General features: G+C 56.3%; 1 protein-coding gene across 1 annotated transcript; it reads right to left on the bottom strand.

Moving 5' to 3' along the window:
* Positions 1 to 7672: 7672 nt before the first annotated feature.
* WNT2B (Wnt family member 2B) lies at positions 7673 to 25420 on the bottom strand (the record flags this gene model as incomplete). The annotated part of the gene is made up of 5 exons (XM_082330005.1): positions 7673 to 7902; positions 8976 to 9240; positions 9661 to 9938; positions 11600 to 11820; positions 25257 to 25420. The coding sequence occupies 5 exons, from the start codon at positions 25418 to 25420 to the stop codon at positions 7673 to 7675; spliced, it is 1158 nt and encodes a 385-aa protein (XP_082186131.1).
* Between the last annotated feature and the right edge of the window lie 754 nt (positions 25421 to 26174).

The raw sequence follows: 26174 nt of genomic DNA, 5'->3' as shown, positions 1-26174 counted from the left end.
TAAATACTTGAATTCATTGAGGAGTCAAGAGGGGAGCCCTACAGAAAGGTACTACCAAATTTTTTTGAGTTGCCTAACTACTAGTAGGTAATTTTCTCAACTTTCTTTCCAGTTGAACGCATGCCATTGGGGCTGTTTCTCACTGTGGAATCATTGTGGTGATTAATAGATATGTTGTGTTCATGTAATTTCACTTCTTGGTCCGCAGGGGCCCATAAGGTAACCAACCTAATGCTTTTTAAAGTTGAACATTTTCCAGCGTTTGCGTGGGGTTATAAATGAAGCACTGCCTCCCATGTATCATCCCAAGAGCTGCTTTCTTTCACTGTCCTCCCCTGACATAACAGTAACAGAAAGGGGATGGGCTTATGCTGAAAGTATAGCTGGCAACAGCCTATGTAATGAAAATCTTCCTGTCTCTCTAGAAGTGCCATAATTCTTGAGGAAGGAGGAGCGCCCCGTATGATTGTTCATGCTTTATAGGAACATTCATTTGCCACTTAGGAGCCGGGACTTGCCACCTGATCCATACCATAGTAATACCATATCAGTCCACATGCAATTAAGTTGCATGCGTGTGTGTGTACATGTATGTATAAAATGACTCAGGACAGATAAGCACTGATGGTTGCCGTTTCCCTGAAACATGCACCATGGTGACCGTAGAGCCATTGGGATGGCAAAAGCCTTTCCACGAGGCTGTATGTGATGTTGGTAGAAGTCCCAAATTTTCGTTTCGTTCAGAGTAGCCAGTGAAAGTCAAGCAACTTGAAAATCAGCATTTATTTATATACCTGGTGCTAATATGTGTGTTTGTAAAACAGGGTGATTATAGTCTCTTGGATTCATTTGGGCAGGATTTGAGTCTGGGGCGGGTTTGGTTGGTTGGGTTTTTTTGTTGCTCGCAGTGTCTCGCCATGTCACGACAGATTGGGTTTTGATCAGAGTGTCTGGGAGGAGGAATGCTGCTTTTCTTCCTGCCAACCTCCTACTTTTCCAGAAGTAATCTCCAAAAAGGCCAGGAAGGGAAGGAAAGGGGGACGTGTTACCACGGGTAATAAAGCTATTGTGTGAGGCAATTAGGCAACTAAATTCTTGTGTGAATTTGCCCTATCTTACCACTGATTTTCATGAAAAGCATCTAAAGATCTTTGTGAATCAGGACTTCTGCATGTGCATCTGCAGAGATCACACAACCATCATTTGTTACCTTGTTATTGAAACAACTTTCTCTTTAAATGAAGTATTTGGAAGTTAATAACTAAATGCTATTGGCTATTTGATGTCATTTAGACACACTAATCCTTTCAGCCTGACAATGTCCGTCAGGTGTACTATTCCTCTATACCTACTTTATCTGAGGAATTAATCCGTTTGGAAGAGCAACTGCCACAGCTTCAGCCTGGAACTGGCCCCTTCGTACAAGGAGGAGCGTGTCCTGACGGCACGGCGGGGGCTACCAGAGGTCTGTGGTGGCCGGTACCAGCGGCCCAGGGAAGGGTGCGAGAGCTAGCCAAGCATGTGCCTGTCGCCGGAGCGCTCTCCGGCCGCTGGTGTTGCAGGGTCGGCTCCTCCAGAGGTGATGACTTTGTACTGAACGGCTTTCAAGGCGTCAAACTATCCACTGGCGCTATTATAATAATAAAACTCTTAAAGCAGCGGTGAGGCAGTTTAGATGAATAAATATTTCTGGGTAATGGGGTCTGCTTGAGGCAACTCCAGTTCACGTGGGCTTATAAACCACATCAGAATTATCCTCCAGGGAATGAGGCCTCTTGCAGTTACTTACCATGCTGCGAGCCCTCCGTTCTTTGAAACTGGGGATAGATGCGTGCGTTACTCGCTTTTATGCATGTATATACGTGGCAACAGGACTTCCCGTGCTGTCAGAAACCCTGGTCGCTGAGGTTATGTTGACAAATTCGTAGTGGAGATGGTCACCTCTTGGCCCTGGCTGCTGCGCTGGGGCGGGTCTCGGTCCGGGTTTGTCGCAGGCCTGTTCCCTTCCCGCATCTCCTCCGGTGCGGGCCAGGGTTGTTTATTCCCTGCTCCTCGTCCTGGAATTGTTGTGAGGGTGCCAAGGCTCGTAGATCCATGACTCTGAACAAGGCAGGGTTTAAAGGTCATAGTCAAGACCATTAATAACAAGGTGCAAACGGCTGGTTTATATGTAATGTGAAGCTTTTTACTTATTTCATTTTTGCACTTTGGGGGCTCTGTTTGCTTATGGAGCACTTGGTGTCTGGTACCTATTTAGGCTGAGAGCAGGCAATTGGGTTCCTTCAGGCCTTCAGAGGAATGCAGAAAATTGTTCTCTGGTGTTGTAATTCTGCTGGGATAACTGGAGCTTATTTGTCTCACTGCTTATTAAATGCATACTTGTCTTGAGGTCCTCTTTTTTTCTGAGAAACATTGGGTGAATCCCAAGGACCACAAGCGAGAGGAAGATTCCAGGGGGAGGGGGAGAGTGAAGTGCCTGCACCTCTCTACAAACTGCATCATCCGCCTCCGGTGCCAGCAGGATGAAGAGGTTAAATATGAGAGCAAACTCCCGTAGAGAAAAGGAGACGTACGTATGGGGCTCGTACGGACATAAATTAATTTTGCCCTTCCCCCTGCCCAGAGATGACACGCTGAGGGGAGATGCACCTCCCAAACTACTAACGGATGGGGTGTGTGGTTGGGAGCCACGTGAGGCTGCGCTGAGATTTCGGAATGGGACCAGCTGTGGAGGTAGGGAGCAGATGTGCGCAGACGCTGAATTAGCAGAGGACAGTGTTGGTAGCGAGGGCAGAGAGAGCAGAGGGGGTTCATGCCCTACCAGCCTCTGAGAGTACCCGGCTTGCCCTGTGTTGCTGTTAAAAAGGACAGACGGACTCCTCCCTTCTCTCTTCTGCAGTTCAGGCTGTATGGCCGCATGGGTGACGTGCGAGCTATTCTGATCTGCTTACAGGTCAAAAATCTCTTCTAAACATCAGGTCACATTGACAGTAGCAATCACAGTGGGCTTCTGTGTTCAGTCTTCTGTTGTCTGAATTCACCTAATTTTTAATGAAGGTGGATAGAGAGGAAAGGCAGCTTCAGTTTCCAGCTCTGGCTCCTGGCTCCCTCCTCCCTTGCTTGAGCCTCCGAAGCGGGGCGTGCTCGGCGTGCCCCAGCCCTTAGCGCTGGAGGAGGAAGACAGTGATCAGGGATGCTGCTCATGTGCTTGGAATTTTCCTCATTTCCAGCTTCGATTGCTGTGTTGTGCTTTTTGGTAGGCCCTTCGGTGAGTCTGGTCATTGGGGAAAGCTAGATAACACACCCACACTTACTGCATCAGTAAGGGTGCATCCATGGAGATGAATATGTTTCTCCATTGGGGATCTTCTTGCTTTGGTTCTTTCTGGCCAGTGACATTTTCCTTTTACTCTGGATGCCTTGAATTGTGCAATCATACCGTGGCCTCATCGGCTCGGACCCTTCTCTTAAGAACCTCTTGATTTCTTTTCTAATTTGGCTGTAGGCTATCATCAGTTATAAAACAGTGTGACACAGTATGTGACTATTGCATTCTCCTGTATTGACTCATCAGCTGAGATTCCAGAGCAGTAACCCCCTGCTGCTAGCTGGAGCAGCCCTCCGTGACGCGGCTGCAGTAAGAAGGGATGTGAAAGCTCCCACACAGAGCTTGACAGGTTATGCAAATGTTAGTCAAAATGCCCAGTAAATCTGTCCCGGAGAGCTGGACCTCTTACAGCAGATGACCCCCCCAGAGCACGCTGGCGCAGGCACACGAGCAAAGCCTTTTGTGTAAGCGTGAACGTGACGGTGAGCAGAAAGGGCCCACGGCAGCGACGAGGGGGTTTCGGGACTGGGGTGTAGCTGAGCAGTGTATACGCTCTGCATGGCTGGGGGTCAAAAACTTAACCGATCTTATCGCTACATCCATCCAGAAGAACGGTGGTGTCACCTGGGCTAAGGCACGCTCTCACTCGCACGTGGTTTAGTGGAGAGAATTCCCCGAGTTTGCGTGGATCCCGTGTTTCCAATGCCTTCTGCCTCCTCCCGTGTGTCCTGTCCAGCTTCTTCAGAGAAGGTAATTTATTCAGAAGCTCATTAAGCAATTAATTCTGCTCCTTGTCCTTGAGTTCAGACATGCTTTTGACTGGAGGATAATCAGAAGATGATCTTGCATAAAAGGCTCCCTGCACGTTTTAGGCAGATTACTTAAGAGGGGCTTGTGAGAGGAGCTGAGTGTTCCCTGACGAGACTGCAGCCTTCGTAAATGTTTAGAGATGGAAAACATCTGCTTGCTGAGGATGAGTGTGCCGAAGGGGACCTGCGGCAGGGCTCACCTGCGGGAAGGCGTAGACCGCTCTGAATTTCCTTCAGCCCGCGATGGGACGTCGTCTTGCACAAGCACTGGGAGTTAGCTCGAGCTGACCAGTCTATTCCTGATTCCCAGGCACTGCGCTTTTGCTAATTGCTTGTTAATAAACAAGAAGCAAATGTAGCCTGGCGTAGCCCTTTGCAGAAGAAACACTCACCTCTTCTGTCGGGTGGACTCGAGCTCGCGCTGTCTCCGACTGCTCCTCCGGGTGCTTCTGTAATACTGGTACCTGCTTCCAAGTATTTTTACTGCTCCGATTGACTGCCGTGCTGGGACAGGGGAAGGCAGCTGGGCAGGGCGTCCCACCGCGCCGGTGCACCCGGCAGGGCTACGCAGGGTTGCCTTCTCAGCTGTGGTTATTCTACAAAGTGCTGAAGGCATCCCGTTTTAGTATCCCGGTGATGATATGGGAAGGGAGGAAGCCAGTAAACCCAAGACAACCTGTCCTCGCGAGTTTTCTCCTTTGTTTTAAAATGCTGAACATCCGCATCCAAAGGGAAGCCGTATTTTGGCAGCAGCCATTGATTAAGGCGTCATTCATCAGGTGGGCCTACAGATCTGCTACGGAGCAGTATTTCTGCTGGAAGACACCTCCCAGGGGTCCTCTGGAGAGGAAGAAAGGTTTATTGGCGGCCGACCCCGGCTCCCAGCCCGGGGAGCGTGTCCCGCTCTGGGAGCAGGAGGGAGGGAGGCTCGGATTGATTGCCGAGGGGGCAGCATTTTTTTTAAAGTCTGTCGTAAATTGATGGTAGGTGGAGCAGTAATGAAGATAAATGAGGGAGCTCTTCCCGGTAGATTAGCCTGCGTGCTGACGGACGCTGTGCTACAGCAGGCTCGAAATGCCTTTGGCCTGGCTCAGACCTCCCGCTCACCTGCCAGCATTCCTCGGCACAGCCGAGACGCAGCAAATCTTCAGGACAATTGCCTCCCCTTGAAATTCGGAGGGCTTCGAAGGGCCCGGGGCGAGACCCGGGAGCCTCCCAGGTGAACACCAGCTCGAGTGCACGTTCTGCAAGAGCAGAGAGGGCGAAAGGTGCTGCTCAGCCCTCTCGTGCTGTCAGCATGGGATTCAAAGGGGAGATGGTTTAATTCTATAAGAAACGGGTTAGGCAGCGGGGAGGTGGGATTCCTGCGACTGTTTTAAGAGCTCTGTTAAAACAGCACCTTTTTGCTTGTCCGTGGCTCTAAAGCAGCTCTGCTGAAGGTCCTTTTTCTGCGCGAGCAATCTCGGTGGTCTGGCACAGATCTAATCTGGCCCATGGCAGACTCTTTAAATTCCTTGAGCCGTTCCCATCAAACAGTTTTCAAAGTGGTTTTCTCTCACCACTTAAACTAATATTTCCTAGGGCCATTGGGTAAAATCCCCATTCAGAGATGCTCTTCGTGCAGTAGCCGATGGGTGGCTTAGGACCAGAATAATCTTCTTTGCCTTAATCCCATCCTGCTACTTTGACCTTCCTTCAGCCACTGCACAGCCTGCTCAGCTCCCGCTGCCCACACATCTCGCTGCGGCCAGGAGAAAACCCCGGCTCCTCGGGGAGCTTCGACAGCCCCGCTAGCAGCAATGGCAGCGTGAAAGCAGACCCCGGTTAAAAATATTTACAGATGAATGTTACTGTCGACTTGTCCTTTCCCGTTGTTGATGTAAACTTACAACTTCCATGAAAACTTGCTTTGAGTGTGTGAAACCTCCCTACCTGCTCATCAGCACCAGGATGATCAACATTAGGAAAACAAACATTTTTCCTGGGTGAGGGAGAAAGCACAGCCTGCCCGGGGCAACGGGCAGCCGAGCTCTGGGAGGGAAGTGTAGAAGCATCCCTATCAGCTTCAGCACATGCTCAGGAACTGCAAAGATTAAGGTAATTTTTTATTTATTTTTTTTTTTTTTACCTGAGCCAATTTAGTTTGCAGGTTCAACTGCCTTACTTGTACATTAAGTCTGTTTGTGTGGATCGGTACCTTTTGACCAGACTTTATAAAATATCTGTACACTAAATAAAGCATCTTTGTAATCACTGCTTGCCCAAGTTGGGGGGAAAAAGAAATTTCTATAGATGAGAGCTATTGATCTCTGTAGCCCATCTACTGGCAGCTCTGCAGCTGCCTGCCCCTCCTCTCATCAGCTTCGATTTTAGTTGATAGTTTAAGTTTTGGGTGTTTGGTTTGGTTTTTTTTATGGGAAAGGTTTGGAAGCTAGTCTAGCATCTCCTGCTCAACCCCACGCTATGTCATCAGATGTCCTGGAGCGTGCTGCTGCCTACGAAGGACTCCCCTGGGGCTTTGCACGCTGGATGCCACGGCTCTGCTTTGTGGGAAACAACGGATGGCTCCCGGGGCGGGAGGTCTGCGCTTTGGGACCGCGGGAGCTGCAGGCAAGCAGGCAGAAGAAACGCTGCGGGCTGATTCCCGCGCCGGGGGAAATGCCCAACTGAGTGTGCAGGAATTCAAAAAGCAAAGAACATAATTTTCTGATATAGGTTTATAATGAATTTTGACTTAAAATAATAAGCAGTATACACAACATACAAGTGAGTTTTACAGAGACGCTCTTGTATCTGTTGACTTCAGAACCTACCAGTAAGTTCACAGATTTTTGTTTGCTTTCTCTAGCCCTCTGTGTCTGCCAGCATCTAGGGCTGGCCCTCGTCTTCACGCGGTCATTCAGGCTTCAGTTCCAATTTCCAGCTCCGCTTGTCGCCTTCGCTGGGGAGACGGGGAGAAGCCTCGTGCAGAGGTTGCTCTTGTTCAGCGGGGTCAGCGGTGCGGCCGGGGGCGGCGTGCCGGTCTGCTCGAGGGAAAGGCAGGGGTCACGGAACTGTCTTACGGATTTGCAACACCCTTCCTCTGGCCTTGCAAAAAAGTACAAGCAAGAATGCTTTCTGCAAGAGTGGATTATTCTGAACTAGTGTTTTTTCGCTGGTGAAACTTTACTGCAACGTAAATTCTCTGGGGAGGCGCAGGTTTCCGCAGCCATCGCATCCCGACGATCGGTCCTCCAAGTCCCTCTCGGTTGCACCGTCCCTTTGCAAAGAGAACAACGGGCAACGGCAGTTTCACAGTTTAAGCAGGGATTGCAGACTCCTCCTAGGTCGGGGATTAGTTTTGCTGAGCAAATGGAAGGGTCCACAGTACCTCCTGGGAAATGTAGTCCTTTCTTTAGTGCTTTGCAGAATTAATTAAATAAAAGCCATGCAGTTGAACTACAGCTCCCAGAATGTCACGGCCCTCAGGCCACAGGGTTTTAAAAAATTGCAAGGGGGGGTGGCAGTGGATTCTTCCCTCTGTGCTCCCATCGCCTCAGGTCTGGTCCAACCACTCGGCCCGTTTCGGTGCTTTACACGTGTGCACGTCCACAGTGTCCTCGCACTCCTTGCAGCGCACAGCGCAGCACCAGTGGAACTTGCACTCGCACTTGGTGACGCGAGTGACGCGCGTGGTGTCGTACCCCCGCCCGCAGCACATCACCTCGCAGCCGTCTGTCCCGCGGGACATCTTGTTGCACACGCGACCGGCCGTGCCCAGGGAGCCTGGAGAAGGAAACGAGAGCGGGTCAGGGTGTTCCTCCTCCCCCTTGTTCAAATGCTTCCTCCCACCCCGCAGCTGTTGGCAGCGGTAACATTGGGTATCTACCATCTGCAATGGAGACCTCGGATATGACTGCCTTAGCAGTGGCGAAATCTCGGTGTTTCTGTCACAGCGCGTGCCGCAGCGTGGCCTCCAAAGGCTGGGCGCGGGCTGCGGGAAGAGGTTGCGGAGCCCGTGCTTGCTTTGGTAAGGGCAGGGGTTGCAGCGCGGGTAGCGAGCCCGGCCAGGGATGCAGCGTTGGTGACCCTCTGCATGGCCGCGTCCCCGCAGCCGCTGCTGGAGCCTGCACCCGCTGCTGCCCAGAGCGCAAGAGCAGGGGGGACGGGGACGGGCTCTGTGCAGCCCCCCTGTGCCCGGGGGGCCCTGGAGCAGTGCATGCCTGCCGAGCCGGGCTCTGCAGCTGGCAAAGCTAGAAATGTCTCCTCTGCTCGGGCTACAGGCTCACTGAAGGGTGGTGGGAGCATGTGCTGCGTTCCCCACCGAGCCCCCACAGCCACTGCAAACCCCCAGCCCAGGGATGCTCCAGGCTGGGAAACCACTGACGATCTCTGCAGGAGCCGAGCAGCCCTGACGCCGCCTTCCCCGCTCTCAGCCCAGGCTCGGGCTGTGTTCAGAGGAGAAGGCGGCAGCCTGCTGCACCAAACGGGCTCTTTATTGCCTGTTTAAAGGGAGCTTTGCTCTGCAGGAGAAACGCTCTGAGGAAGCACTGCGCTACATTCACTACAAGGGGCCTGATGGGTTTGGATCTTTGGTGTAAAGCCAGGGGATTTTGGACAAACCCAGTCCTGTCTGTGCAGGTGTGAGGTGCTGTGGGGACCCAGCGCTCCAGCGAGCACCGACATCTGCTGAGGGCCTGGGCGACCCCGCGGTGCAACCCCCCACCGGGGAGCGGGGTTCGGTGGGGGAGCTGACGTCCCAGAGCAGCCCTGCCAGGCTGGGCTGGGTGCGAGCCGCTAGCCTGTCAGGAGGGGAAGAAGAGCTGCTTTTGGGCAACGACTGGAGCTTTGGTTTTTACCTGCTGACTTGTCCATCACGCAGTAATCAGGTGAGTTCTCAAAATACACCAGATCTGTTTTCGTGGGCTTCCTGAAGTTCTTGTTGGCCACCGTGAAGCCAGTGCCGTCCTGGTTCATTGTCACCTGGATGGCCCCGTTGTATTTCTTCCTTAGGTAATCCCCCGTTTTTCGAAAATCTGACATTGCCAGCCAACAAGTCCTTAGTGTGCAGGAGCCGCTGACCCCGTGGCATTTGCACTCCAGCTTCAGGAAACGCTTCACAGCCTGCGGGAAGAGGGATGCCGTGAGGACCGCCGCTCACCCTGGCCGTCCGACCTCGCGCCTGGATCCGCTTGTCCCTGGTGCAGCTTATCCTGCACAGGCGAGGGCGGATGGGGCTCCTAATGGGAGAGGGGTGCTGCGTACAGGGACGCATTCCCATGGTCACCGATGCCAGCATCAGCGAGGACACGTGCTGCGGGCAAAGGTAAGCAGGGTCCTGCCGTCCCCACAGGGCTGTTCCCCGGGCAGAGCGTGCCGGGGGGCACTGGGAAGGCAGGGCAGCGTCCTGCCCCCGTCTGCAGCAGGACCGGCCCTCCGTGGCCACCCAGGGTCCCGCTCCTATGCCCGAGCTGCTCCCGCTGCCCATTCCCCTACCAGGATGGCTGGCCGGGCACGGGGCTCAGCTGCGGGGGCTGCACTCACCATCCTCCCACAGCGGTTGTTGTGCAGGTTCATCAGCGCCCGGGCGTCCTTCACTTTCTTCTCCTTGGCGTCCACGAAGGCTTTGGCAAACCGGATCCCGTAGTTGATGTTGTCGCTGCAGCCGCCCCAGTCGAACTCCCCGCGCTCGTCCTTGGAGCGGCCCCTCTTGAGCGGGTCGCAGCTGCAGGCCTTCAGGTCCCCTTGGCTGCACGCCCGCGTGATGGCGTAGACCACTCCAGCCGAGGAGATGGCGTAGACAAAGGCGGCCTCCCTGCTGCCTGCCGTGGGGAGAGAAACAGGGATGGCGAGTGAGTGTGCCGGGCTGTGCCAGGCATCCACAGCCCACCAAGGAGCAGGGCACCGTGTTGCAGCACCTTCGCGGTTGGGGGCGAGACCATCCCGCGCGCAGGTAAGCCAAGTCCAGCCATCTCTTCTGGCCACCAAGTCCAGTCTCTGCTTCCTTGGCACCTCTCAGACTAAGGGGAATTTGATGTCGAGCCTCAGGGCTCAGCAGCTCGGGGTGTTGGGCTGCTCTCGGGGCTGCCTGACCCACTGACCTGCGGCTCGGGGGCCGCGTGGGTGCCCATCGGTGCTGAGACCGCAGGACCAGCCAGCACCCTTCGGCCGGGGCTGCCTCCCTCCGGGGGTGATGCTGAGCGCGGGAGCTGGCGGCAGCTCTGGCCGGGCTCGGCTTTCCCCGCGCGGCACAGTGTGCCGCCTGCTATTTTATGTCTCTGGTTCGAGTTCGCAGCTGGTTTTATAATGCTGTAAAAGAAGCTGCAAATCAAAACCATCCTCGTCTTGATTTTGAGAGCCTTTGAAAGCAACTTCAAAGGGAGCAGAGCTCTCTTTGGGCCTCGCAGGATGGGGCTGTGGCAAGGAGCTTTCATCATTCCCCGTCCTTTGCAGGAGAGGATGCAGGTGGGAGTAAAGGTGCGGTCATGGGGATGGAGAGGCTGAGACGGGCAGGCTGCAGCGTGGCAGGGCGAGTGCTGCGTCCCGGCACTTGCAGCCCCCTTCCCTCCAGGCGGCTCCCCTCCGGGGGTCTGGCTTGCAGGCGCTGCTGCTCGTCCGCCCCGCCGGGGAGCTGCCCCATCCCCCCGCCAGCTGGGAGCAAGCCCCCCACTCCCCGGCTCCCTCCACGGGTGCCCACATGTCCTCCATATGAGCCGCTCCTGGCGAGTGGAAAGGCTCTTCCCAGCCGCCTTTGATTTGGAGGCCGCGTGGCTGGATGCGCCCCGGCACGTCACGGGGCACAGCAGCATCTGTCCCGCGGCGCCGCTGCCTGCGCCGCGACTCATGCCGGCTCCCGGGGTCCACTCAGTGCCGGAGCCCTCCCGGGAGCAGCTGGAGCCCATGATGCTGCTCCTGCTCTGGAACCACCCCTCTCCCCATCACACCTTTCCTCTTCACTCCTTGGGTACATCCCTGCTTGTGTCGTATCCATCCCTCACCTGGAGCGGGAAGGTCCCTCCCGGGCAGGGTCTGTGCCCAGCCGTTCGCGCAGGGCTGGCGTCTGCCCCGTAGCCGTGGTCCTGCTCCACCTTGGAGCCTGAAGTGAGGACTGGAGCCGCGGCTCTGCCTCGCCTCCCTTGCCACGCGAGGGAACAGCCAGTTCCGACGTGAACTGCTGAGTCCTGGCCAACCCTGCTCTCCAAATATTTATATATCCCATTACTGTTTACATATGAGCCTGTTCTCTGGAGGTGTCTCCTCCTTCCCCCTTCTGCCCCAGTGCTCCCCCTGCTCCATCTCATCTGGTGCAGCTATTCCAAACGCAGTGCTCTGCTCCCATTACTGCTTGATTAATTTACAGGGAAAAGCAAAGCTCTCCTAAGGGAGTAATCCAAGCCACCGGGCACGGCAGCCCAGCGAGAGGAGAGACTCTCCCAGGGAGACAAGGCACATGGCGGTGGGAAGGGGTTGGGGCAGAACCTACTTCGCAGCATGACCCGGCCGAAGACGGTGTGGTCCCGGTCCAGGGTGCTGCAGTTCCAGCGGTGGTGCCGGAACTGGTGCTGGCACTCCCGGATCCACTCCTTGGCTCCCTCCCCGACCGACTGCATGATGTCGGGGTACCTCTGGCACAGCTGCCGCTGCTTGTTCACCAGCCCGGGGATGTTATCGCAGATCACCCTCGCACCCAGCGCCCCGATGTACCTGCGAGAGAGAACGGTGCCGCGTTACCACGCTGCCCGCGGAGGGGGAAGGTGCAGGGCTCTGGCTCCCTGGATCCTCACCCTGCTGGGGGGGGGGCTTGTATTGAAGCCCACTTTTCCCTCTTTTCTTTCTAGCTGTGTCACAGCTGCTCTGGGCTCTGCCGAGGGCGTCCCCCCGCAGCAGCGTGCCCTCCTTGCAGCGTCCCCTCGGCGTGGGCGAGCCGGGGAAGCTGCAGACCACGCCGCTTGGCTGCGCAGCGAGCCCGGCCCGGTGCTGTGGTTCAGACAGGCAGGAGGCAGGGACAGGGCTCCACTGAGCCATCACAGCCGCTGGGCTTTGGTCTTTAACAAAATAATCCTGAGCTGCACCAGCCTGGGGCAGGCAAAGCTCTGCTCTGTGCATGCATCGCTGCAGCAGGGAGCAGGGGGCCCTGTGGAGCCCACCTCCCCCAGGAGACAGCCAGCTATGGGTGCTGCAAGTCGGGGGGCCCGTGCCCCTGAGAGCCTGGGCTCTCTGTGAGCTCCTGGGGTGGCAGTGGAGAAACTTGCTGATGTGCAAAACCTGCCTCCCACCCTCTTCCCTACATCCCAGCCCCGCTCTGCAGCCCGGCCCTGCTGAGCGCAGCAGGATGGAGCCCAGCTGAGACCAGCGCGCCCGGTGCTGGTGCAGGCTCTGCAGTTCCTCCTGCCCGCACGCTGGCTGGGGCACGCCGCGGGGACAGCGCTCCATGGCACGGGCACCTGTGTGATGCTCGGGTCGGGGAGAAAGAGGAGCAGGCTTCCCCTCTTGCTGCTGCAGTCCTCCTTCACACTGTTATCCCCCGGCTCTCTAGCCCTCTCTGCGTATCTCTTGCACTGGCGAACGTTTATGATCATGTCCTGAAGCTGGATAACTGGGAGAACTGTGCTGCGTCTCCTGTCCTGCCTGTACCCTGCCTGTATCCCGGTCCCCTCCCGGCAGCGGTGGGGAGAGGGCGGGAGCTCGGAGCAGGAGGACAATGCGCAAACAACGGTCTGGTAGAGCCTGGCTGAGCCCCACGGGCAGCTTTCCACGGCCACGGGGGAGGGACCCCGAGCTCTGCCCCGCACCAGCCCGGACAATGGCGGCAACGTGGAATTTTCCATCCTGGTCAGCCCCTGCCCGCGCCGCCCGCTCGCCCCAGCCAGGCAGCGGCTGCTCGTGCCGGAGGGTGATGTTTGCCACAGAGCGCAGAGCTGTGATCCTGGCTGGAAGGGATGAGGTTTGGGTGGGATTCAGATTTTTCAAACCCCCCCAAACTGGAAGTAAGAACCTCCCTTTAATAATAACAAAAAGCAATAAGCTTGGGCAATATTTCATTGTCTCTCCCTGGCCATGTTCTATCACTTCTATCAGCCCCAGAGAGAGCTCGCAGGCTCAGGAAAGCCCTGCGAGCACAGAAAGCAATGGGATCTGTTCCCTCTTTTAAAATATTTTGTTTAAATGCTGGCAGAAGCACAAGGTCATCTCAGGCTGGAGCTGAGGATAATAAACCCGGCTCCCCATGGCTTTGCAAGCCCCAAGTCTGAGGGCCAGTGAGGATTACTTTTGCAGCCTTGCTCGTCAGCCTTTCATCCTGCAGCAGGGGAGCAAGGGAGATGGTGGAAGCCGTTTAGGAAAGAAAAGCCATCAGGAGCTCATTGAGCAATGCCGACTGCGGGCGTTTAATTGCCTCGCTCGTGGTGGGCTGCGAGAGCGGCTGGTTCCTTCCCGTGGTGAGCAGGGCGGAGGAGCATCCCGCCAGCTGGATGATGGCACAGGCCAGTGGTCTCAGGTACCCTGGCCCTGAATTCCCAGTCTGCCCGGTCCCAGTAAGGATGGGGACAGCTGATGTGTCCCTGCCTGCGCTGCCAAGAGCTGGGATGAGGCTGCTGGGAGGCAGCGGTGTTGCAGGATGGAGGTTGCAGCAGTAGTCAAAGCTCCTCTTCGCTGGAGGAAAGAGATGCTGGGAAAGGTGAAACGGTCTTTGATGGGCCACGTCACCAGGGACCTCGCGGGGACCCCATCCCCGTCCACCTCCAGCGCTGGTGAGCTGTGGCACTGGTCTTTGGTAACGGCAGTGGGCTGTAAGCAGGGCTGGCTTCGGAGAGACCTGCTGGCAGAGGAGCTGCCTCCGCGACGGGAGAGCCGGCAGATAAAGCACTGACTAACACCATCCCCCGGGAGACTGAGATCAAGGAAAACCCTCCAGACAAGATAAACACCAGGCGCTCCCTTTTTCACACTGGGAGCTAATTACTTCTCGTTAATTCTCCTGCCAAATACCCAGATCAGAGCAAACATTATCAGCAGGAGAAAGTGGAAGGAGAGCAGGGTGAAGGGCACCGACCGCCGAGGGAGCACCTCACCGTGCAGGGTCCCGGACCCCGCCAGGGTCGGTGGCTGCATCTCCCTCTGCTTGTGGCTGCAAACAAGCAGCGTATTTGCTGCAGTACCTACAGGCCTCCATCGGAGACTGGGTACCGAAACCTGTCCCACCATTGCTGCGGTGTTGGAGAGCGGCATGGCACAAGGGGGGAAATTTTGTCATGTGTCTTGGAAAGGCTGCGGTTATCTCGGCGAGACCGAGCTCTTCCATTTTGTGAGAAATGCTCCAGTTGGGTTCAGTTACTCTGAAATGGAGCGAGACGGGGAACATCAGAAAATTCTGCCAAGCAGAATTTTGGGAGGGAAAAAACCCAAACATTTGTTTTGGATTGATTAAAGCATCCCCTCCGATTTTATTTCTAAAAATCTGTGACATTTTAAAAACACTGGAATAGGAAAGACAATAGATGTTCTGAGAAGTCCCCAGCTGCCTTATCAGAACTTCATTTTTAAAAAATGAAGTTGTGCTGGAAGTGGCAAACTTCTGTGAAATGCTGTACTCTTGGGGAATCTGCATTTTTACAGGGGAAAAAAAAAAACAAAAAAACAAAAAAACCAACAAACCCAAGCCCTGAGGTCAGAAAAGTCTGTGAGAGGGAACTGCTCCTCATGCTGGAGGCTGCCCAGGCCTGGACTTCTGCATGGTCAGGAGAGAGGCAGGAGCAGCCTGGGAAGGAGGGAGGGAGTTAATAATTAAGTGCATGTGGGGATAACGATCCCCCGCCCTGCCAAATGGGGTTCCATGGGATGCTGCCTCCTGTGAGGTCCTCGCATGGTGCCTGTGGAGCCCTTGCATCGCCCTCTGGCCAAGGGCAGAGCTGTTTGCTCAGGCAGAGGGGCTGGCACTGATCCCTCCGACAGCCTTCTGCTGCGTGATGCTGCATCCGTTACTTTTTGCAAATCGGCGTGCAATATTATTTCCCATTTGCTCCTAGAGTTCAAGCTGCCAGGAGGCGGGTGTGAGCTGCAGCGCTGCGGGAAATGCTGTGCCACCGTGCGTGGTACTGGACCTCCGCCTTCCCTTCCCCGTTCCCCGCAAGGAGCATCTTGTACAGCAGCAGAGACCAGAGGCGTCATGTTCCAAAGGCAAGTGCTTTCAGAGCCTGCAAGGTAATGAGGTAAAGCGCTCCTCGCTCCCCGCTAGCCTTCCTCCTCTCTGCAAGTACTCTGCTGCACAGACACATCCACCGGTGCAGCTGAAGTGAGCTCATTCCCGACAGCCCGGGAGCGCTGGCGGCTCCGATGCATTGGGGGAACAGGAGACAACTGTCACATGTTGGCTCCCAGTTGTTTTTCTTGTTCTAAGAGTCTGCTGACTTCGACTCTTGTAAACAAGGAGAAACCTAAATTGCTTCTAAGATAAACATGCAAATCAGAGGCAGACGCATCTATTTACTTGGCAGCATGTATTTTGTGCTAACCCCCTTCCATGGCTTGCCTCCGGGCTGTACGTGTCCTGCTCCCGCGCTTCCCAGGAGAGCCTGCCCGGCTTCCCAAAGGACTTGCAGACTGCTCAGGGTGCTCTCGCAGAACCGTGTGGCCCATGTCATGTCTCTGCCCTCAGCTCAGGCTGCTCTAGGGAAAGTCTCAACAGCTCACAGCTTTCCTATCCACAGCGGCTCTCTTCCCTGTACGTGCAATTCCCTGCGGGTTAGGAGGGGATCCCCCCAGTTGCATGTGGGCTGCAAGTTCTGGGATCCGCTGCATCTTGTCCCAAGGGTCGGATCCCAGTATGCCTCACTCCTTCTCCATCTTCACCATGCTGGAATCTTTTTCTGGATCAATAAACTGTGCTTTTGGCACCGACACAGTGTATGCAGCTTCCCAGTTGCTGAGTTCTTTAGTAGGAAAGACCAAAAGGCTCAGGAAAAGCCCCCTACCCCAGGTGCAGCAGTGAGGAGATCAGGAGCGTGGCCAGAGTCTAAGGCACCTTAGCAATAGGCAGATGGGAGCTTCTACTGCTGGAGAAAGGAGACCCCTCCAGCAGCCTGGGCCAGCCTGCCCCGAACGTGTCAGCATAAGCCCGGCCAGCTGAGCAAGCCGGCTGTGGCTGCTGAGGGGTTTCTCCAGCTCCCAGGAGCACCAGGCTGCGTCTACGGGGGCTTGGGGGCCGCTCTGCAAAACCAGCGGTCAGGAGGAACCAGATCTCTAAAGATCAAAGTAGGAAGATGCTGCAAAGGGGAATTACGTTTCCCTTTCACTATAAATAACCAGCCCCCTGCAATATAGACCTGGGCACCTCCAGATTTCTTTCTTTTCTAACTCAGAGCTGTTGGCCATAATTTTTGCTAAAACCCTGCTGGCTGACCCAGAGGTTTGTGGAGCAGCTCTCCAGTCCTGAAGATGCAATGGCAGCGAAGCCCCTATGTGCTCCCGGCTCCGACCTTCACCAGCCACCTGCGAAACGGCGTTTCTCTGGGCAGTCGGTAAGTCAGCCTGGCAGAGGCGACCTCGTATCTCTGCGGCGTGCCTGGCTGCCGCTTGCTTTGCGTAGGGCTGGGGCGAGCGTTGCAAGGAAACACCAGCCATTGCGGGGCTGGGGTTGTTGCGGTGGCTGGGGAAAGCTCTGGTGGTATCACAGCGTGGTATCGCAGCCTTGTTGTGTGGTGTCGGCCTTGGCCAAGGCGCGTTGGTGCGGGGTGCTCTGGTTACGGCACCGACCACGTGCCCTGGTTTTGCAGAAAGGCTGCCTTGGCTGCCTCCCGCATCGCGATGACCCGGCGAGATCCAAGACCCCTGAGCTGGGGTCATGCCACTGTTCGGGGCTCGCTAGTAGATATCGGATGGAAAATGCCTCTTGGAAAATGAGGTTTTGAAGAAAGGAAAGCATTTTGTGGGAATGGGTAAAATTAAGTGGAATTGGAACTTGCTCTCGTTCGTTGCTCTTCTGTAATGCCAAGGTGGTGTTGAGAAATATGTTACTGTGCTCATTCAGTTTCTAATGAAAGTTATACTAGGCACGCTGCTGTATCTAATATTTCATTTTACACTTTAAATGGCATGGAAAAAACCTATTTGAGCATTACTTTCCTTCAAAAGGGAAATTTTTGGAATTGCCCTTCTCAGGCAAATCTCAGTATTTTAGTTTTTTGTGCTCTGCTTTAGAATTAAAACAGCTGCTGAAATGTTGGACATTCGCACTGTGGGGAAATCGGGGTTGCACCACTACCATTAAAGGCACAATTTTAAATTAGATTAATACAAAATGAGCTTAACTAAAATCACTGTCGTAGGCTGGGAGAAGGCTGTCCATGCAAGCAGCTAGGATGATGCGGTAAGCCGGACTCCAGGCATGGGGAAGCTCGGCTGGGGCAGCTCTGGGTGCCACGCAGAGAGCCGAGGCACGGGGCTTCGTCATTGTCACTTGTTAATGCGGAGAGAGTTAATGGCTGAAAACCGATGGCAGGTTAACAGTTCTCCTTCCTGCAGCTTCTCTCTTCCCGAGGATCCCAAAAACATTTTGGAAACTGTTTGTAACTCCTTGCTTGGCGGCAGAGCAAGGGGGGGATGCAGCGGCCGGGGCAGGCAGGAGGGGCCCTGGCCAGACACAGCACCGTCAACCCTGTCAGCTTGATGGAGGAGCATCTCCCGATGATTTCAAAGCTGACCTGGAGCCAGGTCTCAGCACAGGCGGCAGGCTCGGCTCTGACATCCCAGCTAACAGGGTTTCAGCTTGAGAATTTGCCTTTTCTGATCCTGCCTCTCCCCATCAAGTCCAGGGTGCTCTCAACTTGCTTGAGGCAATCTGGACAGCTCAAATCCCTGGACCCCCGGCCGCGTCAGCTGCTCCCGGGGGTTCCCCCCAGGCTCTCTTTTGTTACTGGCAGTAAAGAGGTGCAGGCAGCCTTGCAATGTGTGGTGCTGTGCAGAGCAGCACCCGGGGGCTCTGAACTTGACCAAACCACATTTAAAACAACAAAACAAAACAAAAAAGCAAACAAGCAAGGTAGCGCCAAGGTGTTGTTCCTGGCCACGTTAAGCGTGCCTCTCAACTCGATATCCTCTGATGGCCACCGCCTGCCTGTCACATGTAACTCTCCCACCTAATATTGCTCAGGCAAGTAACCTCAGCACCGTTTGGAAGAAATGCTGAGCTTCGAGCCCCTCCACAGCTCCAGTCGGTGCCATCAGATGCCCGTGAGCCAAGCTGTAACTGGGGCTCAGTCCCAGCTCGGGCTGTTTCCCTCGGCACCAGTTCTGCTCTCACCCCTGAGCGTGCCGTGCCATGGTCACCACGAACGCTGCCTGCTCCCGAAAACAGCCCTGGGAGGGGTGGCATGGCACTGGTTTAGGCTCCACCATCACTTACGCTGAGTGCTGTGAAACCCCCGGAGTTCCCCTCGTCCATGCCCGGGTGAAGCATGGTCCAGCTCTGCCTTTCCAACCCGATGTGTGCCCAAGCGCCGTGCCCGTGATGACTTCTCCAGCCTCTTCTCCCGGATCAGCGCTGGGGAGAGGCAGTGCTGCCCCGCAGCTGCCGGAGCCCGCTCCCCGTCTCCTCGGGCGGGAGATGCTCAGCCTCTTGTGCAATCCGTCCCACAGGCTGGGGCTGTGAGCTTGTTTTGCATAGAGCCTCCTCGCTGCTGGCTTCTGCTCCAAGAGCTCTGCTGTTGAGGTTGAGATGAGAGTGTGGTCTGGCTTCTTGGTGGTACCAGCGGCTGCTGGAGTCCTTCCCCTGGGAAAACTGATTCACCGTCCCGTTGCTCTCGCAATGGCTTTGATAGTCCTGAAAGATCAACTTGGGAGCCAAACTATCTTGGCTTCAGTTCTCTTCCCATCCCATTGAATCAACACGAAATCTGTATTTTGGTGGGAGCCTGGAAAGCCCTAGGCAGCTATTGGAGACACCTCATTCAGATAGGATCAAATCCAACATCCCTGCCTCTTTGCCTGATAAAGAGCAAATTCCAACGCGCCTGGCAGCATTTCACCTCCTCGAGTTCTTTGCATACTTCCCAAGGATGCTGCGCTTTCCTTCCTCTGCTCTCCCTGGCTGTGGGCAGACAATTTATAGCCAACTGCAAAGCACTTCGGGTTGCAAGGTGCTATAGACATTTGAGATATTATTTTATTATTATAAACCCTGAGTATTTTATTAAGCCCCACTGGGAACAGGGCCATCCTGGACTGCTGGAATTGTTAACGCCTTGGAATGATTAATAGTCCTAATTTCCTCACTTAGAGCCACTACTCTGTATGTTGAGAGTGTTAGTCTCACTTGAATAATTTTTAATATCATAATGCTGAGCCACTACCAGTGCCATTCAAGGTACATACTTTTCATTTTCTGCACTACGATCTTTTTTTCTTTTCCCTTCTGTGTCACCCTTTCTCCAGTTGTGTGCCTTTGGTTCCTTGCCGGAGTCCCCTCTCTGCGGTTCCCCTGCACCCACGGGCAGTCAGTGGGATGCTGTTTCTGTGGGAAGGACCGAAATGTCCGGGAAACGCTGCAGTCCCGGGGAGCTGGACCGAAATAAGCGCCCTGCCCCGCCGTCCCCTCGGCTGACGCGGGAGGGTTCGCTGTTGGCATCTTGTATCGAGAGTGACTTGGAAATCGAGGTCTGTTCTGCTTGCTGTGGTATAAAGGCGAGGCAGGGTGTGCGCAGAACGTGCACCGGGTGAGAGCAAAGCCCCCGAGTGCTCGGGCCGCTGCAGAGCCCGAGGAGGGGTGCAGGTGGGAGGTTATAAAAGCACAGGGAGAAAAGGACTCTGATGCCTTCTGCAACAGTGGATAATACCTCGCTCAGCTCTGGGTTTGAAAGCTATTCCCCGGAGGCGCTGTTGGCGATGTATGAATACAATACAAATTGCTCATCAAAAATACGCTTTATCTTCTAAGTATCAATTTTTTTGCTCCCAAAATCTCAAAGCACTTTGCTAAGGGGTCTAAGTAAGACTGTCTCTGGGGGTGAAGTAGGATGGATGATTCTTCTCTTGTCTTCTCTTGTGCGTGGGGTGCGAGCTGCTCAGAGCAGAGGCTGCGTGTTTCTGCAGGACCTAGCCCAGCACAGACCTCCTCACGGTGGGCTGCAGGCACTGCTGAAATCGGTATTAGTAATAGCAAAAGCTAATGAGTTTGGAAGAGCAGAAGGATTTTTTTCTTCTGCATTTTTTTGTAAGAAAGATTTCCTATAGGTGAAAGTGACCCTAATGAAAAATGAACTAAGAAACACAATTAGGATTATTATAACGGCGCAGAACGACTGAGAGAACCCATCTGTTCAATACACCCCAACCAAGAACACCAGGGCTGCTGCAAAGGCCACAGGGTTCATTCTCCATCAGTCTGACATTACTTTAAAACTTATTTTTCAAAGCGCGGCTGCCTGGACAGCCGGAGCTGTGGAGCGCCTCGGGATAAAGACTTCCTGGTCGCTGACCTCCTGCTTTTATTGCCGTGCAAAGCGCTCTGCAACAACAAACGTACAGCCGGTGCGAACCCCCGGAGCTCCCCCGTGCCCCGAGCGCTGCCGCGCCGCACGCCACCTCCCCTTTGAGATGGCGAGTCCCGCTGGTACCTCGCCTGCGACAGCCCTGGCGCCGAGACCGGGGGGATGAGGAGCTGCTCTGCAGCGGGGGCACGCACGGAGGAGGGAAACAGTTTGTCCGCGGCGCAGGATGGCATCGGGAGCTACGGACACGCGGTCCTCGGAGCCGCCACGTAAGCTGCTAGAGCCTCTGCTAGCGAAGCCCTCCTGGAGCTGCTGTGGGTCTGCCCTTCTGCGACTGGCACGGAGGGGAGGCAGCGACACCCCCGCGCGCCCCAAAGGGTTACACCGGCTGGCGGTGGAGTTCCTCCATGCAGCTGTCTTTCCCTTGGCTTAATTTCAAACATTCCTATTGATGCTATTTCCCCTCCCACACACCTCAGCGTGATGCCTGTTTAAATGAGCCCCTCTCTCCTATATCCACGCATACGTGTGGCTCGATTTTTCCATCACTCTTTGTGCCCATCCACTGCATCTGGACCAGGACCCGGCACTGGTGTCACGACAGAAACGCACGGCAAACCCCGGAGAGGCACGGCTGCGGGAGCACTGCTCCTTCCCACCCATCGTGGTGGGAACATCCCCGTCTCCACCCGCACCGGGGGTGTCCTTGCCAAGCCCGCAGGCAGGGCTTGACACCAGCTCCCGGGGTTGCTCTACCACGGAGGGTGCGATGGGCGCTCTTGCTTCACCATCTGCCCTTGGTGCGTTTTCCCTGCCCATGAACACAGCCCTGCTTCCCTGGCCAAGGAAGGGAGCTGGAGCATGGTGGCTAGAGCATCCCTAAGAGCGCCCATCCGGGCATCGTGCCCCGGGTGCAGCAGCTCCCCCAGGAGCCCCCGTAACCCACCGATGCCTTGAGGAGCCCCACGTGGCCGCCAGACTCCTGCACGCTCCCCGACCCGTGCCCAAGCTTGCGTTAGTCTTCCTTCCACAGATTTGTTTTATCTCTTTGGGAGCCTGATGCCTCCCATCTGTTCCAATGCCAGATGAAATTAAATATTTGTAGTTTCCAAGGGCTGTGGTTAGCAATAAACAAGTTAGCTAACGAGGATTTGGTGGGGCTGGGGGGGTTCATGTGGGCTTGCAGGCAAGCGGGTATGTGTGAGGGTGGGGTGCAGGGGGGTGTGCGCATACAGCTTTGTGTACATTTTTCTTTAACCAAACCTTCAATTTAAAATGGCTTTCCACACCAGAGCAGCTAGCGGGGCTCTCAATAGCGAGTAAACTCTACTTAGTTATTTACACCAAGTTTGTTTATTGCACAGTTTATGTTTATGAGCAACATTTGTCTAATCTTCCAAATCTTTCGGAAGGAATTTCAGAGGCCGCTTTCGGGGCCCGATGTCCTCTCGCAGCGCGCGCGGGGCACAGCCCTGCCAGACGGGCGCCCGCCCGGGGAGAGCCACCGTACCCCGGCCGATGCCGTCCTCCCTACCCGACTGCACTCAAGTGTAAACGGGATTTAGGGATCTTTCCCGTTGCATTCCTTCTTAATTTCCATCTGTGTTTCAGCTGGTATTTTGTTGCTAAGTAACACTTTACAGTTTGGGAGCATTTCTGCATGGATGCTGCTCCCCACAGCCACGGCCATCCCGCTGCCGCTGTTAGTCACGGCGGCTCGGAGCCCGGGCAGCGCCGCCGGCCGCAACCACGCCGGCCCGTGCCCGTGCCCGTCCCCTCTGCCCGCGCCAATGCTGTTCTCGCCGCTACGTGCGCCGAGCAATGCGCACACACGCACGCACCCACGGACGCTTTTTTGAGTGCCAAAGTTCACCAATTCCTGGCGTTTTTGTGAGGCGGCGCGGGCCGTGCCTGACGTCACTGAAAATTAATAATTTGCAGTTGTTTAGAAGAAACATTTGGTTGATATTTCCTTTCCATGTACTGTGATCAGAACTGACCCTGTTTTTTCTATTAATCTACTTTAAAAAATCAACTCTGAAAATGAGAAGCATTTCCTCTATTTCCACAAGTTTATTGTGTGTGAATCCCTAGAAGAATTTGGCAATAATAGTAAAAATAAGGAATGATGATGCACCACCAAATGTATTTACTGTAATATCAGTAGTGCTAAAGATGTACTTGGAAACCTATGTAAATCACTGAATAACTTTTTCCCAAACCACAGCTGGTTGAAACCATTTTCAGTAAAACACAATTTCATCTAAACATGCTATTTTATCAGAACTGACACGTCCAGCAGAACAATGCTCACTTCAGTGAAGGCTTTCCTTAGGAATGTTCTGGTCTACAGAAGAGAAAGTACAATTGAAAATGCGAACTTTCGAGTTTAACGTATTTGGTTTCTAATTTTTTTTTTTTTTTAAAAAGTCACGTACTTAAGGTCCCTAAGACCAATTTTGCTTGCCAAAAGCATTCAAAGCAATCGCGCCCCGCTGTGCCAGGGCTGAGGAGCCGGCCGGCTGCGCAGGGGAGCTGCCCGGCCCCGGCCGCCCCGGGGGCTGCCCCCGCGCCCCCTTCTCCCTCGAACGCGTCGGTCTGCAAGCTGAGAACACAAGCTGCTGCGGGAGCTACATCTAGTTTCCTCCAAATAACCCACAGCTACCGAGGCTTAAAATGTGGTTGGTTTTTCTCCTGCTTGTTGGGAAGAGGTGTGCGCTTGGGATTAGGGCAGACACCGCGGTGGAGTCGTTGTGGGGAGAAGTGGGATACAACAGCAAGGAAAATAGGTGTTTTTCACACTCCTCCTAAAGAAAGAATTCTCACCCTTCAGCCAGCATTCAAGCGCGTTACCAGAACTGCCCAGCTCTGGGCAGATGTTGCTGTGGCTACTCCATACCTCCTCTTCTTCCAGCTACTTTGCCCTATGCACCCACTCCTCAGCTCTAACGAGCCTCCCCTTCTCTTGCCTCCTCGATAACGAAGTGAAATAATCCAACTTCTCCGCTGCCCTAAGACTCTTCCCTCCTTCCTCGGCTTTTAGCCTACCAGCAACATCACCTTCCGCGCAAATGCTGTCCTGCCTTCGCCTGCCCCGATGGGTGGGGGCAGATCTGGCGGCTGGAAGCCAGGCCAGCGCTTGTATCAACCTGATACTCGCCGATGGTGACTCATTTTCTCGCCCAGTGATTTCAGTTCCCCATGGGCTGATCGGGCTGCAGGGGATCTCCCCTGGGCATGGCCGGGAGCGGCATCGGTCTTGCTAGTTTGCATTATACGTGCCTGGTGCCACCTCTTGTGCCTGGCTGGAACCCGCTGCCCGAGCAGCACATCCCCGGGGCTCCCCGCTCCCTCCCCGCCCCGCAGCTTTCCCGTTCGCCTTCCTCACCCTGGGATCACTCTCCCAGGGATGCCAGCGTGGCCACGACTGCCACACGCCCAGACCTGCTCTCAGACCCTAGGAATACTTGTGTTATCGGCATGACTATTAAGTGCTCCAGGGCCCTGGCAACATGCTCCACGGTAGTTGAGGAATTCCAGAAACCACCGTTCTCTTCTGGTGGCAGATGTGTTGAATTTGATTAAGTTCTGCTTCATCCACTGCGATGTGCTAATGATGATGAGATTGGCGTGGAAAACTGTTTTCCACAAGATTTGAGAGGACTATTCAGAGGGTGGGGGACACTGAGAACTTTTCTGCAGCAAACTGTTTTTTTCTCCAGTGTTAGTGAACTACTGAGGCAGCACAGGGCTGCTTGGAAAACTTCACCGTCCTTGTTTGCCGAATTACTCTCATTCTACATGCATGAATTTTCATTGTTAGAGGAATCGGGACTGGAGGAGATTAATTTCTAGAAGGCTGGTATTTTCTGTAGCATCATTTCGATCTGTTACAGAGCCTCATCTTATCCAAATGAGGGAGAACAACTTCTTAGCTTCCCAGAAGCTATAATACAAGTGCGCGGGGCGATACCGCAGCCCGTAGGGATCTGGGAGCTCCAGCGCGATCTCCGGATTGCAGAGGGGGGATCAGGGGAGCTGCTCGCTGCTGCCGCTTCCCAGCTCTAAACCGTACCGAGGGGCTAATCCTGCTCCCCGCCGCTGCCCGGCGAGGGACGGCTTTCGGGGGGGCACGGCAGATGCGGCGGGAGCCGGGGGGTCCCCGCGGCGAGTCCCGGCCCCAGGGGCAAACGAGCGGCGACGGCGCTTTGGGGGCGCGGGGTGCCCGGGGACCCCGCGGCGGCTGCGCCCGGGGGAAGCCCCGGCCCCGGGGCAGGTGGGGGCGCGGGCGGTTCCCCCTCCGCCCGCTGCGGAGCCGGGGCCGCCGCAGGTGGCGGCGGGGGGAGCCCCGAGGCTCACAGCCGGGACCGGGTCCCGCGACGCGCCCGGCGGAGGGGGGGGAGCCCGCCCAGCCCCGGCCGCTCCCCGCCGGCTCCCGCTGCCCCGCCGCGGGGCTCCCCCGGCCGCGCGTCGGGCGCTGGGCTCCGGCACGGCGGGGCCCGCTGCGCTCCCGCCGGCGCTGCCCCAGCCCCCGGCCGGGCTTCCCCATCCCCATCCCCATCCCCATCCCCGTCCCCGTCCCGCGGCCGAGCCCCGCGCAGCTCCCGCCGGCGGCAGCCCGGGGACCGTCGGGGCGGCGGACCCGTCGCGGGGACTCACCACCACGAGGAGTCGGCGCGGGGCGTCAGGGCGAGCAGGAGGAGGACGAGGGGCAGGCAAAGCCGCGGGGCCGCGCCCGCCGGCCGAGGGAAGGCTCCGCACTCCGCACGCCCGGGGGCCAAGGCAATCCCAGGAGACGCTTCCAGGCGGTTTGGGCTGAGCATATCTCTCCGGGGCGGGGTCCAGACGGAGAAATGACCGGGGAGGGGGGTCCTGCCCGCGCTCCCCCGGAGGGCACTGCCCGTCACGGCCCCGCGGCGCGGCTGCCGGCTCCGCGCTGCTGAGCGAGCCCCGGCTGGGCCCCCGCTCCCAGGCGCATGCTGCTGCGCGGGGGGCGGCGGGGCAGGGCCGGGCCGGGCCGGGCCGGGCGGCGGGGCTCCCCGAGGGGTCCGGGCCGGCGCGGTTCAGCGGGGCCGGCGCCCCCCGAGCGGCGCGGGGCCGGGCCGGGCCATGGAGGTCCTAGCGCGGAGGGCGAGCAGGCACTGGGGATGGGAGCGCGGGGGCCGCGGCCAAATATTGACAGCGCCCGCCGTGCTCCGGGCTCTCATTGGGCAGAGTCAGAGGCGCGGAGCCGCCGCTCCGGCCGGACCGACCCCCACCTCCCCAAGGGCACGTCGGACAGCCCCCTCCGGGCTCCTGCCCACCGCCGGCGGGGCTGCCCCTGCCCCCGCCGCCGCTCCCACCGCCGCGCCCGCACCCGCGGGGGACGCGGCCCGCAGCCGCCGGCCGCGGCCGCCCCGTCGGGCTCCGCCCGGGGAAGGGGCGCAGCGGGATGCTCGGGGCCGGGGCCGCCGCCGGCTCCTCCCGCCCTCGCCCCCGCCAGGTGTCACTGCAGGGTGGGGAACCGCCGGCCGCGCTCCGCGGGGCTCCGCGGGGCTCCGCGCCCCGCCCGGGGGGCCGCCGGCCGCGCTGTGCCTG

This window comes from Platalea leucorodia (genome assembly GCF_965183815.1).
Source record: "Platalea leucorodia genome assembly, chromosome: 19".
NCBI classification, from domain to species: Eukaryota; Metazoa; Chordata; class Aves; order Pelecaniformes; family Threskiornithidae; genus Platalea; species Platalea leucorodia.
This window is presented reverse-complemented; position numbering and strand designations above follow the sequence as displayed.